Source organism: Dromaius novaehollandiae, chromosome 8, assembly GCF_036370855.1.
Source record: "Dromaius novaehollandiae isolate bDroNov1 chromosome 8, bDroNov1.hap1, whole genome shotgun sequence".
NCBI classification, from domain to species: domain Eukaryota; kingdom Metazoa; phylum Chordata; class Aves; order Casuariiformes; family Dromaiidae; genus Dromaius; species Dromaius novaehollandiae.
This window is the reverse complement of record NC_088105.1, coordinates 33905684-33925257: the sequence shown is the minus strand read 5'-3', so window position 1 is coordinate 33925257 and position 19574 is coordinate 33905684. Positions and strand designations below refer to the sequence as shown.

Here is a 19574-nt window from a genome sequence, read left to right as displayed (position 1 = left end):
TGCTTACTGAGCAATCTTTTCTAAAATTTGTCCAATACACATGGTGCTCTCAAGCATTTCTCTTTCACGGACAGGAGATAAAGGTAAGGCCTAAAAGGTCATTTATTCAAAGTCATTCCATTACCTGGTTTCTGGCCAGCTCAAAGCTGGTATGCTTGATGTTCCAGTCTCGTTTCCTTCCTTCCGTCTCCTGACCTGACTTTGTTTCTAGTCTAGTTAGTGATGCATTTTCTTCTGTTTTTTTAGAGGCTTACTGTCTCCCTGATATTGGTATATAAAAACTGTTTTCTGAAGTTGTCGATATACTTTTTCTTTTATGGCCAGAGAGTCTGGTGTAGGTCAAAGCTAGGACAACCATTGCCATGTGGTTTTCAGATTTATGTGCTGAGGTAGAGTTTTTCTTGTCCTCACTTTTACTGATGCATCATTATTCATGCTGAATTAATTCTTTGAAATTTCTCCACTTCTTTAACAATTTTTGTGACTATTCTTTCTGAATTGCTTCCAGAAAAACTTGCTTATCCCTTCCACATGTCCCAAGCTTAGACCTCCAGTGATGCAGCATTTTAAGGCATTGTTTTCCTCCCTCTTTCCAATGCTTCTTATCACAAATCCCTAACATTTACCAACTTAAATCTTTTTTTTTCTTTTTTTCCTTTTCCAGTATCTGCATTTCAGGACAGGAATGGCTCCTGCTTCCATATCTTCCATTCATGACCTCTTAAAAGGATGGCAGTGCATGTACACTCCACTGTATCATTCTTTTCTCATTTCGGTATTTTTGTGGAAAGTCAGCTTTTCTCCCTTTCTTTCTTCTTTCCTTTATAAGTGCTGCATAGAAATATTGCTTATAGAAGCAATACATGGCTGGAACATTTGTGGTCAGTAGGCAAATCATATTTCGACAGCATAAAAAATCAGCACCATTCATTATCCCTGCAGTTTAAACAGAGTTTCCGTAGAATAATTGCAGTATTGGAACAGCTGCTTCAGAGGGAAGTCACTGCAGTAAGAGCTTAAGCAACTGGACAGAATAAACACAAGATGGAGGAGAGAGCACAGCTTTGATTGTAATCGTAGGCAGGGGGGAGCAAAGAGGATAAACCTGCTGCTTGTCCACTGGAGAGGCCACTTGTATATGCTGCTGGCAAAAGATTTTGAATTTCTCTACCAGCTGACAGCTCCCCTAAGACATATGCTGAAGTGTTTTGTCAAAAGAGGGCACTGGCCGAATCTGGAGCTCATGGAGCATGCTTCATGTTTTGGGGAGATGCACTAACGGGAGATGGACAGCACTGAAAAAAACTCCTTCCACAAAACTGCTGAGGTTTGGAGGACCAAAAACAAAACCTAAAACACTTCTCTTCATCGGGGGATGCAGGGTTGCCCTGTCTGATTTGAGGCTATTTTAAAAAGTTGTTTAGTCATTTTTATAATTATTTTTTGCCAACTCACAATACAGCAGCCCTTCTTTTCATAAAGGTATGTTTATTTTGGTGACTTGAAGGATGTTTTCATTTCAGCCAGCAGAATCCAGTAACAAGTTTTTAGTATTGCTTTATGTCTCATAGTCACGATCTGCTGGTAGGGCTCGCTCCCTGACCCTTGCACACTGCTTCATTGTGCCTCCCCCGTAGGACGTGCTTTCCGTGGCGTTTCCTGTCGCTTTGGGGAAAAACGCCTACTGCTGGTTCCCTCTGGTTTTGCATAGAGTGGGTTCATTATGTTTTTGTTATTCGCGTTATCATAGGACATAGAAGTCTGGCCCATGACCAGGGACCATGTGTCTATGAGGTATTTTACAAACACAGAACAAAGGATATTTCTCATTGCTATTTTATATTTATTGTTTCTCCTTAGCGCTGAATTTTCCCTGTCATAACATTACACTACATTGAAGATAGGGTTTTGTTAAAAGCCTTTCTTAACAAGTTCCCACAGAATGTATCTCAGCGTGCGTGAAGTGTGGGGAATTATTCTCACAACATTTGTTCTTGCAATGATATGGTGGTGTTAGAAGATTCTGTTTCTAGGTTTTGGCTTTCAGTCCTTCAGTGGAAGGAATGTGCTTTTAGGATATTTTCCCTACCTTAATATCAGTTTATGGGACTGATTCTTCTAATGTGCGTGGAGCAGAATTGAGCCCCATAAAAAGCATGCCAGGTTAGAATATCTCATAGTGCTGATGGAGGTTTCCCATATTTATTACAGACATTTAAAATGCGGAATTCCTCCAGAAAATGAAATCCGCCTTTTCATTGCTCACTTAGATTTAAATACATTTTAAGAAAAAAAACAGTAAAGAACTCAGTGTTTTTCCCTTGAAGTTGTAAAGAATGCATAGAGCTTACAAGCAATCTTTGTACAGTTCATTTAATTATTTGAATTACCAAGCTATCTTTATAGAGTTCACTTAATTATTTCAATTAACATTAACTGTTGAAAGCTGTATGCCTTGTAATATACTCAAAGTGAAGATTTCCTGATTTTAAGAAAGCTATAGATTTACAGAAAACTTTGATTTTTGTACTCAGTAAGAAGAAACCAGACATTTGTAGAGGTGGAAAACTTTGACTTGCACAGTGGGCTATTAAAAATGGGAAATGTATTCAGAGAACATTCTAATAAATACTAACAAGAATAAAAGGAGGCCTTATTCTGTAGTGTCTGAAATTGAGTTGGCTGTGCCAAAACCCATTCTGTTGTCTGCAAAAAATATTTAACACCACCTGACATATTCACTGTCACTCCATGCTCTGTGAATCAAATATAAAATTCTGTGCAAGAAAAAAGCCTACAAACTTATTTTGTCACTTGTAAGCTTGGGATTTTGAAGATGGTCAGCTCCACTTGTCAACAAGAATAAGCAAGAAAAAAAATAATGGCTTAGACTAACAGAGAAAAGAGTCAGTAAGGCCTTCAATTTGAAAGGGCTGCCTCCCAGTAGAGAAAGAGTTTGCAGTGCATGATTAACTTGCTTATATTTTCCCCAGAGTTTGCTGGATTTCTTGCAGTTAATAAATAGGGACATCTAGTTTTAAGAATAAAATTTGGACACTTAGAAGGAACGGTTAGAGCTCCTATTTTGGGTACAGTCAATAAATACCTTCAAGTTATTTTCAAAAGGTGAATCAGAATCAGGGTTTGTGCTTCGAATGTCTCCAAAATTGGGGCATAATTTCCTCTGAGATTGTCATTCAGGCCCACTGCTAAGAATTACGTAAGCAAGCTTGGAAATTGGTACAATTCTTAAAGGGTGTCTCTACATCTGCAAATTGATGGCAATTGAAAATGATCACCACAGTGTGTCCCCACAGCTAAGACTACATTGCAATCAGATTCACTGGAGCATTTCTCTACAAGTCAGATCACTTAATTTTTCTTTTGGCCACTGATCTTCTTACAGCACCTGCAGCTTTTTGTTTCTCCTCCAAAGATCATCATTTTACTTTGAAGTCTACTGACTGTAATATGTCTAAGCCAATCCTGTAGAGGCAAGGAGCTGAATAATTACTTTATGAGTGCCATATTAAACGCAGTCCAAAGACTGTTTAGGCTGCTCATTAAGATCATTGGGAATTTGGCTGGGCAAAAGCTCCCTGCTTTGGTCCTGCATTAGGGGAGAAAAAGCCCTCTAAAAATTGTGATTTTCTAATTATTTGTATTGTGGTACCACATGAGGGCCCTAGTCTTTGATCAGCGCTGAATGTTTAAAACCTAAAGAAGAACAGACCCCTCCCCCACCCCCATGGCACCCCTCTGGTGCTTGTCCCCCAAGTCTTAAGATTAACTCTCAGTTTTCAGAGGGAAAGAAGGCAGCAAAGGAATAAAACACAAGTTTGTCTTCAAGCTCAAAATTATGGTTAAGATAGAGCTGAAATTGAAATTGAATTGAAAACAGAAGTATAGTTAGGATACAATTTTCAAAGCTCAGTTGTGAGGAATACCACTCACTGCTTATTGTAGTAAAAAAGAGTAAAATCCTGGGGCTGCTGAAGTTGGTCAGAGTTTTGACATTGACTGAGGAGTCAAATTTTTTGGTAAACTGACATATTTGACCTTATTGCACGCTACCAAAACAGAGTATACGGCCAGACTCCAGAGTGCAATGTAGCAAATATGTAGGCACCTACAAGCAAATGTGCCTTCACACTCAGCGTAACAAGTCTGCTGGGTTAGGAGCCCTCCCTTGTGAGGTGGGAGGAGAAGGTGCTTAAACCCCCTGGCTTGGGATACCTTTGTCTGACTGGCACTGCACTATAAGATGAATCAAAAATAGAGAAGAAATCTTCCTTTCGTTGCTTCCTTCTCCTTTTGGAAGAAAAAATGTGATATTATCTTTAAGAATAGGCAGTCTGAATTTCTTTTAAAATCATGTAAAATATTAAGCTTCATTTCCTTAATAATTTCCGGTCTGTTTTTAGAAATATAGTTGCTTGCATCTTATATTCTGTGGCTGTGCTTAGAATTGGTGTGGTTCTCCTTTAAATAACCGTCCAGAAGTGATGAAATTCAAGCAGTGGTGTATCAATTAGCAGGGTGCATTTCTTAGCGTTAGCTGCCTGGAAATGCAAAATGGCAAGTCTGAGTCTGAAGGTTTCTCCTGTAATTTTGCTTTCCTACCTCTAACTACAAATCAGCTTCGTTGTGACTTACAGTATAAGAAGTTGGTGCATTTCTGCAGATCCGTGATAAGATATTTGTCTCTACTCAGAAATGCAGTTAAAGTCAGCGTCTGAATCTGTCCCTGCCAGGCCCTCGATGCATTAGTATTCCACTGGCAGCTGCCTGTAGGTAGGAATATTGTTTTTGTCCATAACCAGAGGGAACAATCAGACTAAGCCGTTCCCCGGCTATAAACCAGCCAAAGTAATTGGGTTTAATTTTAATTTTTGTAATAGCTTTAAATTAATAGGAGCAGCTGCTGCCACAGTGTGTGGGTGTCCTTTTCCAGAAGGCATAGAACAAAAAAGGGAAAGAGTAAACAATAGTGCATCTAGGACACAAAGGTTAATTCAAGAACTGAGCAATGTCTTTTCGTTATCAAAAACTCAGTTGGTGATAGCTAGCACTGTGTCGCTCTTCTTCCTTTTTCTTTCCGTTTTTTTTTTCTTTTTTCTTTAATTCTCTGATAAGATCTGAATCTGATTAGGCTCCTGTGTGTAAAGATGTGTTGTTGGTATCTAAACATTAACTCTCTTTCTCTATATGACTCACAAATAGATTAGCAGTGACAAAGTGCTAGGAGAGATAAAAATAGATTAGCAGTGACAGGAGTACTATTATAATTATTTTTGGAAGATATGGTTTGAATTAAGAGTTTGGGCACTTTCTGCCCTGAGAGGGTGAATTTAAGCTTAGGAACTGAGGATGGTTTCTGCTGTTGTGTCAGACAGCAGATAGTGAAATGTCAATACCAGATGTCCTAGACATCAAGATTAGCCATAATAGCCAAATGCAGCCATAAAGTGATGTGTCAAAGTGGATAATAAAACAGATGCTTAGCTTCTATAATGAAGGGGAAAGGGAACAAAATATCAAAAGTGCCTTTAATACATTAACAAAAGTTGTCTTCAACTTGCTTAAAAGTAGAAAGTTATTGAACCAGGGAGAACTATGTGTCATTTAAACATTAACTATCAGCAGATGAATTTCAATTACCATTACCCTTTCTAAAATCCTGAATTTCTTCCTATTGGTCTCATTTTACATGAAATTTTTATTGCAGAAAGTAAGGCTTCTCCTTTGTTATTTCTCCCATGCTAATTTGGAAACAAATAAAGTTCAACAACTCAGCAACATACTGTTTAAACTTGCATTACGGTTTGAGGACTGGGAGCTAGAATACATTTACCCACTGCCATATCATCTGCTTGATTTGAGATCAAATGAGGGATGTCCTATAGCACTCCAGAGTAAGGGTGAATGATAGAAATATGTTAAGAAACTGGAGAAACCTATTAGGTTAGGATACTGCATGCACACGGCTGGCAGCCTTTTTTTTCTCCCCACTGCTACTTTTGAAAATTTCAGAAGTATTTTTTTTTCTATCCTGCACATTTGTGGCTTAAAAATCAGTTTTAGATCTTAGTGATAAGCAAGTGTTGCATTTACCCCAAAAATGCTGGAATAAATTCTTGAAGCCCTGAATGCTCAAGAACCAGGGCAAGAAAAGGGGCAAATTATTCTTATTTCAAATCTAATTAACTGCATCACTGGCTTTTTATTGTACTTTTTCAAGAACATCTCAATTCCTTTCTGTTTCTCTTTGTAGCTCCTGAGTCTTGCTGATCCGACTCCTTAACTGCTGCTAATTGGCAAATACGTCCTTCTGCATAATTGGAGGGTTTTGTCCTCTATTTCATATTAGCACCGAAAGGCCAAAACTGCTCCGCAGTCGGCAAGCTTCTCGGAACCATTACGGAGAGGCACATTGCTATTGCTATGGCTGTAAATCTTATTATGTTTTCCCTCACCGTGATCCTAGTTTAGCTGAGATCTGCTCCAATCATTAGATGAGACCTGTTTATAATGTTGTATAATTGAATTAGTTAGAGTCTGCAGGACCATAGTGTTTTGTTGCCAAACATGACTGGTAACTTAGTTACATCAAATTACAAGTACATGGCACGACTAGAGAATCTCATATCTACCTAAAGGTAGAAAATCCATGTACAAAATGCAGAAGGAGCACAAACAGAAATATTGAACATCCATAGAACAAGGGTTTGATCCCTCTTACTTCTATTGAGAAATAGAAGAATAATTGAAGTTGGGTGAAAGATGTCAAGCAGGCATTTGATATTCCTTAAATAGATACCATCTTAATAACAATGATATTATCATCTCTACTATAATTATTTACCATCACGTATCTTCATTTTTATAATGTCAGCAGTATAAGCAAGAAGTCTTGAGAAAGGCAGCAATCCAGTTTGGAAGAGGACCAAACACCCATTTCTCCCTCGCTTTCTAATTTAGCACTAGGTTATTTACCATAGCTGAAGGTTTGGGGTTTGGTCTTTCCCCCTCCTCAATAATTTATCTTCTTCCTCTGTTCTTGGGCTAGGTGTTGATACATCTCCTGACTGTTAAGGGCAATCATAATATAAAGGTATCCTGAAGCTCAGGACCAGTCTCGCACTGACATGCCTTCGTTAATGATGCCTCATCTCGGGGCTGGAGAACCAGGCCTGCATCAAAGGCTGGGGCTACTCTCCAGGCGGAGGTCGGGCTGACGCCGGTGGAGCGGTGCTGGGTCGCGCTCGCTGGAGGGGACGGCAGCGGATAGCTGCCCCGCTCTGCGTCCGGGCAGCTCAGCGGGAGCAGGTCTCGTCGGCCGCGTGAGAGGCTCTCCTCCTGCGGCGACCCTGCTGCCCCGCTGCTGTGCCTGGGCCCCGGGCCTGGTGCACGGCTGCTCTCCAGCTGCTCAAGTTGATTCGCTTCATTTGTTGGAGATGAAATATGAATCGCAGAGAGCCTTTTAGTTCAGATTTCTTATGTCCATTTATAGATGTTTCAACGTATGTATGTTGTTTTTGTTTTTCAGGCAAAGAATACCCTCTAAAAATGTGTATTACTACCGCTGCCCGGCCCACAGGAAGAACTATGTCATGTCATTTGCCTTTTGCTTTGACCGTGAGGATGACGTTTATCAATTTGCCTACTGCTACCCCTACACCTATACTCGCCTTCAGCACTATCTTGACAGCCTACAAAGGAGGAATATGGATTACTTTTGCAGAGAATTGCTCGGACTTAGTGTGGTAAGTAGTAAGCATGTTTGCCAGCTACTATGCTTCGTTAGGAATGCCTACTTAAACACTTATCAAGTATAATTGGTCATCTCTGCTAAAATGCACACACACACATATTTGGTTTTCTGCTATCAATGACACATGAGGTAGCTTACTTGCATAGTGAAATATAGACAAATCCTAATTTAATTTCACATGAAGTGCTTCCTTTGTGATTTGCAAAGCAATACTAAAATTCCCAGGTAGGATCAATTCAGCTCTAAAGATACTAAAGGAAGAAACTGAAACAGCTTTATTGAAGAAATATGATTTTTAGAGTACTCTGTCCATCTGTCTTTCTGGAAGAGCTTTCCTATTCAGTAGGAAATAAGCATCTTTAGAATCAAAATGTAATTTTTCCAGGTAAAATAATGCAAAGCATTTTAAAATCTACCTTTTTATTATTATTATTATTATTCTTAAAAGTGGCTCTTTTGGTGGTTTGAATAATAGGGGTTTAGTGATCTCAATTTAGATACTAGTGGCCACAGGAAAATGAAATATGATAGTTCTTCCTGGTGCTGGAAGTAGGCTTAATGGGTGAGGCTGAACTTCTGCTCACTTTGCTATAACCTGTCTCTGAACTGAAGTGTTCCTGTCCTGAGGATTCTGGAATCGTGCCTCAGCCACTCCCATATCATCTCAGAAATCATCAGATTAAAAATAATTGCTGAACTCTTGTGTTTTTCCCTTTTGCTTTCTCAGACCTTATAGTGCACTGTTTCACATTTTTAATCTTTCCTCTGAGCTTATTTTTGGTCTACGCTTGTTGTGGGGGGGGGGGGGGGGGAATAGGAGAAGAAATGGCTTCAGCACCTGAGGCTTTAAAAACGATCCTATAATATATCATGAAAATCAGAATAAAATCATATGAACAATCAGCATTGGAATAAAGGGCTTGCACTATTGGAGTACTCCATTGAGTTCCCTATACTGGCATAAAATTTGGAGAAAATACCAACTCTGGTAGAAGAATAAGGAAAAAATTAACAAAAGAAAGCATCATGTTAACCCTTTTGTCAGTTAAGTACAGTTCCTGGTTGACCATTACATATTCCTAACTGACATTAATTATTAATCACCCCAATTAGGGGGGAGACAATTATAAGGGGAAAAGATCTTTTTAAAAAAAAAAAAGAAAGAAAAAAGAAAATCTTCAGAGGGTGGGAGTAAGGAGCACTATCATTTTAATATTTGTAGGGTTTTAATTATTAATCTTAGAGGACAGAACTGTCATTAATTCTATAATGGAACTGAATTTGTTTCCTTTCACTCTGAAAATAGTGTATAAACAGTCACATTTGCATATTCATCAAAACCATGATCTGACTGATTAAAATACTGAGATAGATGGATTTGTCTTTTATCTGCATTTTGACAGACAGAGCTATACTCTTAAATCTTGTTAACATTATGTTACCAGTTGCTAAATATTATTTTTCATATTTCAGCAAACTAAACAAACAGATGCCATTCAAAATATGGCAGGAAATGTGCTGTGTATAAGTCCTGATTTTATATCTATATGTACACACACAGTATGTTTTGCAGAAATTGATATGGGAACATTTTGCAGCTCACCATGCTGATCTGTATAAAAAAGCTTCTGAATCAGGCTCACAATCTAATTTTTGTAAGTAACTTTACCATCCGGGAGCATTTCTGGCTTTTCTCCACACACAACTGTCCTAGAACAGCTTGGTAATTTAATGTCTTTGCTGAGCTTGAATAGACAATTTCCATAAGTTCTCTGTGAGTTAAATATTTTAACATAGAGCTTTGTTGCTATCATACATCTTTAAATGGTGAAAAACAGGATCCTTCAGTCCTCGCTGCACAGTGCTTCATCAAAGCAGGAGCTGGCTGCACTTTAGAGGATTGCGTGCCACGTAACGTGGATACAGAGTTACGAACCAGAGCTCCATCCCTGCTCTGGCCCCCTAAAAGCTCTATTCCTGGCCAAGGGACGATGCCCCTGGTAGAAAGCGGTGAAGGAACATGTAACGATGCCTTCTGAGGACATGCTCTGATGTCCTTGTGCAGGGAGTGGGGCAGCATGTTAGGGAGGGGCTGCGGTGTAGCCCTTATTACCCTTTGTTTTGTCCCAGGGGGATTTTACGACTCCCTGCAGTGGTTTAAGATTGTGAGAATGGTTTGATGCAATTTCAGTTTTCCTGAATTGTAAAGTTTTGCTCTGTGCCTCTTGGAGACAACAGAATCTCGCCACAGATCTTTGGGGTTTTTTTTCTCTGTAGCGGAACTGTAAAATGCAAGTCACAAGAAACCATGCTTAGATGATTGCTCCTGAAGGCTTTCTGAGTGCACATTTTGCTGCATGTAATGTTTTCAAGGCAATCTAATTTCTAATCTAATTTCATATTTTCTCTAAAGAAAGTACTATGCCTCCATTAACTCCTTAAATGCTTTCACTAATTCTATGAAAATTGAAAGTGAAATATCAGTATGGGACATGTAATTGTCATTAGGATGCAGACTGGCAAAGTGGTTCAGAGCCAAATGGCAAAGATTCCCATTGCCAGTGTGAATGGATAACTTAGCTGTCTATTTCTGACCTTTTAATGTTTATATTCTTTACTTCAGAGAGCTATCCCACATTCTAGATGTGCCAAATGATCTTGAAAATAGTCTCTCCTGCAAGCTAGCTATCATGGCCACGTAGGTATCATTTATACTGCCGTTTTCATTCTGCCATTGTTGGCCTTGGGTAACTTCAGACCTTGTACAGCCTGTCCCAACAGATCTGAAGTTCAAAATCTGTGAGCATTTTTTTAAATTGTGCCGTTAGTTTTTTGCATATTATGTATCTGTCTGTCGTCTTGGCAAGTACTATACAATATTGAACACCATAACGTAATGAAAAATAATTTCTATGTTTCTGTGAAAGTAAAAGCGCAGGCTCAATTTATATTTACAGTACCTATTTTATGATGCTTACATATAGTAACAGTTATGTGTAGCACTATGAAAAATTTCAGAGTTGACAAAATTTTTGTGTGTGTAACCATTTGAAATTGGTACTCTAAATTAGCTGTATATACTTGAACTGTGTGGACAATTGATGAGACATGTACCTCTACCAGTATTGCACTATCACGCATACTAAATTAATTGAATTTTGGTGAGCCTGGCTCAGCTTCTAGAGTCCACTATACAAATCGCCTCTGCCTTGGCAATATTTCCTTCACTCAAAAGAGAACCAAGATTAATTGGAGACAGACACTTCCTTTCACCCCATTAGGCAATGGTGCTTCCAAATTACTCTTGAGGAGTATTGCGACTGCACATACAAACCACAAGCCTCCAAGGGACTTGCACAGTACACAGAGACGGGAATATGGAATTCTGTTAAATTAAATATTAAACATACATATTTTAAAACAAGAAGGCAATATGTCTAATGTAGAGCTCTGTAAGTGAGCCAATCTCTTAAGTCAGACATGAGATACTGAGTGAAGCAGATTGGAACACAAAGTGTTTCATTCTGATCCCACACCAGTTTGGTGTATGCCTTTTAATTTTATAAATTACTCCTGATTTATGCCGGTCTCAGAGAGATCAGAATCAGGCCCTATGACTGTGAAACAGCACACCAGATGTCACATTGCTGTTTCATTGATCAAATATCCCTTATTTGCTGTCTAAATGACTGGGTGGGTACCCCAGTGAAAATAGCTAATCAGTTCTACTGATATCTGCTGGTCCATTTTGAACTGCTCAGTTATGACTATTTTAAAGCATGAAGCAAAGAAAATAGACAATTTTTCTAAGGTTAAATTTCCCATTTCTGTGTTCAGTGTTAGGTTATGTAATAACAGTTCTGTAAAAGAAAAGTATACTCTTCTTTGAAAAAAATAGAAGTTATAGGCTTCAGTGTGATGTATCATACCTTTGAAATCGTATTGGTATCAGATTTTTCCAATGGATATAACTGCAGCTAGGTTGAAATGTCATCTAAATGCAATTTATGGCAATTTACTTGGTCTGAAAAAGGCCACGGAAATAATGCTAAAAAAGAAAAGTAAACCCCACTTCTCATTTCTCTAGGATGTAAAGGTGCATCTACATATATGTTCAAGGCATGCTCTCTTTATTCAGTGGTACATCTATTTACTCATACAGTACTGCTGTTCCTGTAGCTTTCTTAATAGATGGCATCCCAAAACTATCTGCCAGATTTTAAATGCTTCTACAGATATTTTCTTAGCTGGGTTGGATATCAGCAGAAGTGGAGTTGGACCTAAAAATAATGTATACTAGAAATCATATTTTCTTTCTGAAAGAACTGTTACTGTAAATAGCACATTGTGTGTGCATGCGTGTATATGTATGAGAGGGGGATATCCTGGGAAAAACAACAGGGAGCTATTTTATGCTATCAGTTTTAAGGAAAATTTTTCCATTAGAATTAAAAGAAAGTTCTGGGAGATAAACTGACATGCAGGAATCATAGAGAACCTAAGATATGTGAAACTGTGTTACTGTAGCAAGTTGCCATCTGTCTTTAGGATGTATACAACTGTTTATAATAAAAACAAGAATACTTTAAGTTGGCAGCAAGATCTAGTTTTAGAAAAAAAAGTCAATAAAATCATCCTTTACAGTTAATATTGTGCAAGGCTACTACATGTATTAGCTAGATATTTCTTAAATACCAGAAAGAACACTATTCCATACAGATAAATCATTACAAGGAGGATTTGCAAAAATTGTTTATCTAACTGTCCAAGTAACAAATCTTAAATAAGGAAGAGGGGACTCAAATCTTCAGTCAACTTTGTAGCACCCATTTTATAGCTATTCTTGTCCATTTAAAAACTTTTAGAAAAAAAAAAAAACTTAGAACTTCACAAGAAAGAAGCTTTGAGCATAATGGCTCTGTTGGGGTAAGAAATAACTGCAGAAAAACTGTTATGATCCACTTTATAACATGAAAACCTCCCAAGAGGAATGACAGTAAATGAATTATATGTGTTTTTGTTAGTCTATACAAGCTGTTTTCATCCATAGGTCCCAAATGACATCTCTTCATCCTATAGCAATAAGGAGAAACCTTTGGAAAGTCAATGACCTTTCTACAGCTTTCACTGGACTTTCTGTAGCTGTGCCGGTTGGCCTTTGGCTTCATGTCCCTTCTACTTCCACCACAGGCTCTTCAGCTCACCTTAATTCCACACTTGTCCCTCCTCTGGTTTGCCCTTTCTCTGTCTCCATTCCTCGCTTCCCTTTTCTTTCCATTTAGTTTATACCTTCCAAAGCAAACTACAGAGAGAAGTAGTGGCACTTATTTAAATGTTTGCTGCTCTTATGTTAATTATTTTGCTGTGTTCCTTCCTATTCCTTTCTCTTCTGTCTTTGAGTTGTGGCAGGAAAATCCAAATAGCTTTTAGGTCTTTCAAATACCAGGAGAGCACAAGGTAGTCATGTTCTTTTCTGCACACTCAAGTCTCTTTTCCACACTCAATCCCCATCCCAATGCCGTATAGTGTAACTTCATGTCCTGTCCTATGACCTGTTTCCTTTATTCTTATGTCTCTTGTGCTCCCTGTTTGCTACATCTTCTAATACCTGCCTCCACATTTCTGGAGAAGCTGGTGCAATATGCAGTCCTTTGGCCTGTGGTTAGAAAAGTTACAGGGCTTCAGCCTCAGAGGAAACATGTTGGCTGCCTGAATAGCTAGCCACTTTGCTAGTGCACCTTCCCTCTCACTGCCTTTCTTCCTGTGGGACAAGCAGATTGGTTAGGATATTTATGTTATGCAGCTGTGTTGTGAACTTTTCCAGAGAAAAGGTAAAATTGCCTCCCTGGCTATTTTTAAACTGGACACAAAGGTAATCTCAGGCACTTAGCTTCTGCCTAAGGTTATTTGTGTATAGAAACTTCCCTGAAGAACCCAGTTCATTTGTGAGCCCTGAGCATATGTAGGACATGTTGACAACATTGAATTCAGCTCAAGATTTTCTCAGAAGAGTGCTTAAGAGAAGTGATGATCTAGTTGGTTGTCCTGACATGCTTGAACTAACACCCAAGTGCAGAAAGGCATTTCATGGTGATGCCAAATTTCAGATGAGAGGCAGAATATCATACACGTTCCTGTCCTCAGCACTTTCTGCTTGGCTGGGTGCCACACTCCTCAGTGGCTGTTTTGATCCTGTTAGGAACCAAACTGTCTTTGTCCACACAGTGAGTTCCACCTGCAGATCTGGGCAGCTACCTTGAATTATTGCACTCCAAGCTTTTCAAGCCAGTGACCATTTACTTTACTTTGCTCCTATTTTGATTGGTGCAGGGGAAGTAGCAGAATAAATCTAATTAATATCATTCCATCAAAAAAGGAAGGCACAGGTCCTGTATGTAAAGCAGTGTAAAGCCTTTTATGGTTTTATTATTTACTTAATTGCCCTCAGGACATAGACATATTCTGAACATATATACAGCTCTCGAAACCAGTGCAAACCCTAGATTACATTTGTTTTTCTCCCACTTTCATTTACAGAAATTTGTTTTCCCTCTTTTGTAGTACAGCATTAAGCAATAATTACCATGTTGATAGTGATGCCGAATGCACTTGCATGTAGGGGAAATCGTGCTATGTGGAGCTATTAACTACATTTGCCCAGTAGCACTTTACTGCATTGGCTCTGATGGGATTTTGACAGTGTTTGAGTTGGTTTTTATTTAGATCTCCTGAGTGGTGACTGTGTGATACATCTGCAAGGCTGGAGTTGTATTTTAATCTTTAATCTTTTATTGTAGACCCAGAAGATGGTTAGCCTGGCCCACATTACCTGTGGGGCTGAGCCCTTGGGATTGAAGGCTTATCTAAAAATTTTAAAGTCTGCTCAAGCCAAAGGATTTGGATTTATGCCTTTTAATTTAACCAAAGAAAGGGCTATTTATTGATTTAGCTTTATACTAACTATATAATGTAATGGTTATTAAAATCTTTGAGTACCTTAGGCAAAATCTTGTTCACGTAATTTGTGCAAACTGCACATCGTGACTCTGATTAGGAAAAACACTTATGCATAGGTTTAAATGTAAGCATGGTCAATAGTATTATTGAAGTCACTGGCTAAATTCATGGGATTGAAATTAAATGTATGTAAAAGTGCCTCTAGATCCAAGATCAGAGCATTCAACACCTTGCAGGAACAAGGACATGTGCCCTAATATTTTGCCATTATCCTATGATAGCACTGACACTATAACAACATGTATAAAGCAAAAACCATAAATCCTAGACTTTAAGTCCAGACTCTCAGTATCTCTGGCAAAACGAATTTCTTACAAAATAAGGAGGGATGATGATGCTTTCAGTGGGATCTGCATGTAAATGGATTTGGTTGTCACTTGATTTAGGTTTTGATTCTTTTTAAATGTTTTTTTCTTTTTTGTACGCTGACACCACTGGGGCTAAGAGTTGAGTTAGAGCTTTGGTGGTAGGATATGGAAAGAATTTGCTTGGCAGTCACTGATAGCGGATGGTTTGGCCGGTGAGTTCATTCACTCCTTGCAGTGTAAGAATAAAGTAAATTCACAATGAGGTAGATGTGGTTTCAAGTAACTTTCTAACATTACAAAATTCCTATTGGACAATTTTTTTAAGACTCGTGTGTAACACTATGAGCCATTTACTGCTCCCTTAAAAACAATGGAAAGCAGCTAAAGAAAATAATCTTTGTTAAATTGAGTCAGGATTTGAGGTTTTCACAAACCTTCTTCCACCTTCCCTTCAGATTCATCTTTCTTTTTGTCATAATCAAAGCACAGATATTGTAATGGTAGAAAGGATAATACCTAAATAACTGAAGAATTTACTAGTTCTCAAATTTGATTTAAGGAAGCATTCATTTGTCTAACCACCTAATCTGGGGATGTTGATTGATATCATTACTTGTGCAGAAGTCTATTTGGAGAAGCAGGTTCAGGTAATGTGTTCTGCAGCCCTTTCTGCAGTTCTCCATAGATATGCTAAATGCCCATGTGTAAAGAGAATGCCATCATTGCTCACCAGTCCTTTTTGTAGTGTACTTGGAAGTTGTGCACTTGAGGCCCTGCATGTAAGAGGTTTGTCGGTGCTAATCCTGAGTTCTGAACTTTTCTGAATTGTTAAGAAAGTATTTTTGCATCAAAGAATAGAGCACTGAAGAAAGACATCAAACGCACACAAGGGAGGCTAAGGTTCTTTTTATTTTAAGATATCAGTTTATTTTCAAATATATTTTATTTTAGAATAATCATAATATTTCAGAAAAAAGAGCATGTTTCTAGAAAATGCTAGCTACCTTTGAAGTGCCACTATAATCCACAAACACCTAAAGCAATATTTATCTTTGTTTCAAAGACAAAATAACATACAAATAGCATAAGGATACAGGAACTTTTTAATGTAAAGTAGTAGGTACTTAATTGAAAAGTGTTTTAACTTCCTAAAAATACAGTATACAGTTTAAAAACTTTTAATAATCCTTAAAAGAGGTCTGACCTGGCAACCAGTCATATTGGTACATGAAAAGAACTGCATTTTCTGATAAAGATCCTCCTCTTCATGTTTTCAAACAGCAGCTGAGCACCATACTGTGGCAGCAGAGAACAATTTGAGAAAAATGAACACAGATTGAAAAGGTCTCAGTTACATGACATTTTCAACAGAAAAAAATCAGTGCTAGGCCAACAGTCAAAAGTTTTCACTCAGAATTCCTTAGAATTGTGGACATAGCTTTCTAGAGAAAGTGTTTATTGTTCTGAACAATTTTATTTGATATTCTAAGAAATGTGTAACTTGAAGATAGAGGAAAGTAATCCATTTCAGGAATTTTCATAAGTATGCACAAGAGCAAAATTATTTTCAGAAATGAGAATTCTTCAATTTCTTAAACTTATTTTGAATTCCATATTAATTGCATCTAATTTGCATGTAGTCTTAATTAATTAAATTGTAAGTGGACTGTTAGTTTCTAAAAATTACATATAAAGATTTTTTTTCTCATATATTTATTATACATTTTTTTTTCCATTTAGTATTTCTGCATTAAGGTGGATTATAGTTATGCATTAATATCCATCATGATATTTTTAATCAGCTTCTTAGTTCATTAGTAACAGATGTGCATTGTTAAAGATTTTTTATTTAAGTTGCTCAGAATTAAAGTATCAAGTAGTCTTCTCCATATTTATGAAAGCTGCACAGTTCTGCAGCATAGAAGGTGAGAAAGTCTTATACCTATCATTACAGAAAACCCAAACTTTTAGAGAACTTTTTCTCTGAGAACCTCTAAAACGCTATATAAATGCCACTGATTAAGATTTGTAACGTTCTTCTGAGGATAGTGTCATTGCACCTGCTTTATAGGGAAGGTTTGTTGCACAAGCGTGGATCCAATCAGATAGCAGCAGTCTGTGATAAAGACTTTGGGATTCATTCTCTGAGTGTATCCATAGTAAATGGAGTTAGTTTGTCTGGGGTTTTGCTGTGGAATGGAGCCCTGAAGCCTGGTGGTGCCGCCGGGACCATGGACAGTGCAGCCAGTGCCTCCCCGGGAGGCTGGCATGCACCTTGTCCCACACTGCTCTCATGAGCTCAAAACACGAGCTTCTCTTTCAGAAGTCTTGGTCTGCAAATTTGAAGCCAAACTTTTGATAGTTAAACACCTAAAAGAAGTTTAGTGTTTTGGAAGCCAGGCCCTGTTTGTGACTGCTGAGCTCTCCAATGCGTGGTCTATAGTGTTTGAGAAAATAATTGGGAATGGAATCTGCTATTTTGCACAGTTCATGTGATTTAAGACTTCAGGTCTGTTTTTCTGATTTGCCTTCCTGAGAATGAAAAATTACCAGTAGGGCCTTATGTCTGATGGAAAATTTATAGGAATGTCAGAGATGACTGATTAAAGGCACTTTACAGATTAACAAATGATGACTAAAACAGAGGTTGATGGTACGGTGTTGGTAAAATAGAAGACATTTTGGCACTGACACATCAAGATTTTTAGTAGACCTAGACATTGATATTAATCCAAACTATGAATATTTCAAAATCTCAAAGACAGGGAGTAAAACAAGAATGGTGTTTCTACTCCCATCAGGGTGCTCTAAGTCATTGCATCTACAGTGAATGGAAATGCATCATCTCCATATTGCCATGTAGCCTGCTCTTTCTTAAGCTCAGAGAAACAATTGAGATGTTTAACATAGCTCTAGACAATCAGGTTACTGACATGAAGTGCTTTGGTGTCTTCTGCTTGAGGACTCTTTCTTGTTTCTTATAGGAAGTAATAATATTGTAAACTTGTAAAAGGTTCATTAATTGGTATGACCTCATTATGAAGAATCCAGATAGTATATGTCTTCAGTCTCAAGAGAACAAACTGCTCTGCATATGAACTCTGGAAAGAAGAACGTGTATTACAGAAGTGTGCTTTTCCGCTGTTGTCATCATACTTACAAGATAATGTGGCAATACTGGATATGCGTTCAACTCCAATTGATTCAGAAACCCTTCAGAGCTTAAGGAATAAAACTGCACATATCCTCTGGATTTATATTACATAAATAAATAAGATTTTATAACAACAAATGACACCGCAGGGCTGAATGAAATTGTCCTCTTATAAATGAGTTTGGGATGCAACCAGACCAAATAACATGGCAGACTCATGTTACACAGGATCGTAGAAAGGCAAAGAAAAAGGTATTATATTCTTCATGATCAACAGAATTCCTATATGTCCATCTTGGCCCAAATTCCCATTAGCCATGGCAACCAGTGAGAGAAATACACAGTAACAGATAACATCTAATTTGATACTGACAAAGAGGTGGGATGCATTGATCTTTCTGGCAGAAAACTTTATTCTTTTTCATTGCTATAATTCAGATTTTCTCATTACCGGACACAGATGGCAAAATATAATTTTATTAACTATAACCATTTGTTTTGCAGTTCATCAATTAAATTCCAAAAAGTATAGAGACTAGTTTATGCTGGTCATTAACGAAAACAAGTTAGCAGCTAGAGCTATACTACAAATGGCTATAGATGGTGCATACCGTGCTTAAAGATCATTTGTTGCTATGACAGTAATGAAATAGAATAACCACAGGCTCTGAAATCTCAGATTTCTCATGTTTCCAGAGAGTTGCAGGTAAATACAAAAAGTCTTTTGTTAGAGAGCTGGATTTCATTTCTTCAAAACTACAGTGAATCTATATGTATTTACAAAATAAGCTACTCTCATTGGCAAGTTACATCAGGAAAAAAGGAAAATGAATAGTCAGCAAAACTCCTAGACAAAAACCACCTCCCCTGTTATTTACTGCCAACATCAATACAAACCACCATGTAAGTACCAAAGAAAGTAAACTGATGGTTCCTGTTTACCTAGCATCTCTGAAATCTCCAGTGTCAGCCAAGTACTCTTTTATAGAATTGAATGAGAACTGCATGTTAATATCCTTTCCTGATCTCATGTATCTTTTTCTTTCCTTTACCCAATGATAAGTGTACCTATATTCATTTTTGAACATCTGGGGAATGAACTGGATTCTGGAAACTATTTTGAGCCTATTTTTACATACTTCCCAATAATGGCACAACTTTCCTGACCTTTTCCAGTGATGCTCCAGTGGAAAGCTTACTCTGAAAGGAAGGAAATTCTCTCCTGCAACTGGTGACCACAGAGTAGTTTCTCCATAATCCCTGTTCTTAAGCAAAAAAATTGTTTCTTTGCTTTTGACCTAGGGAATGCCTCTTTTCTATA

General features: G+C 37.8%; 1 protein-coding gene across 1 annotated transcript in view; it reads left to right on the top strand.

The window, feature by feature from the left end:
* The first annotated feature begins 6588 nt into the window (after nt 1-6588).
* The window catches only part of LOC112985226 (AGBL carboxypeptidase 4), a 588669-nt gene continuing 575683 nt past the window's right edge, over nt 6589-19574 (top strand). The window contains exons 1-2 of the mRNA XM_064516411.1: nt 6589-6620; nt 7550-7766. Of these exons, the coding sequence (XP_064372481.1) occupies nt 6589-6620; nt 7550-7766 (249 nt within the window). The remainder of the gene's footprint in view (nt 6621-7549; nt 7767-19574) is intronic.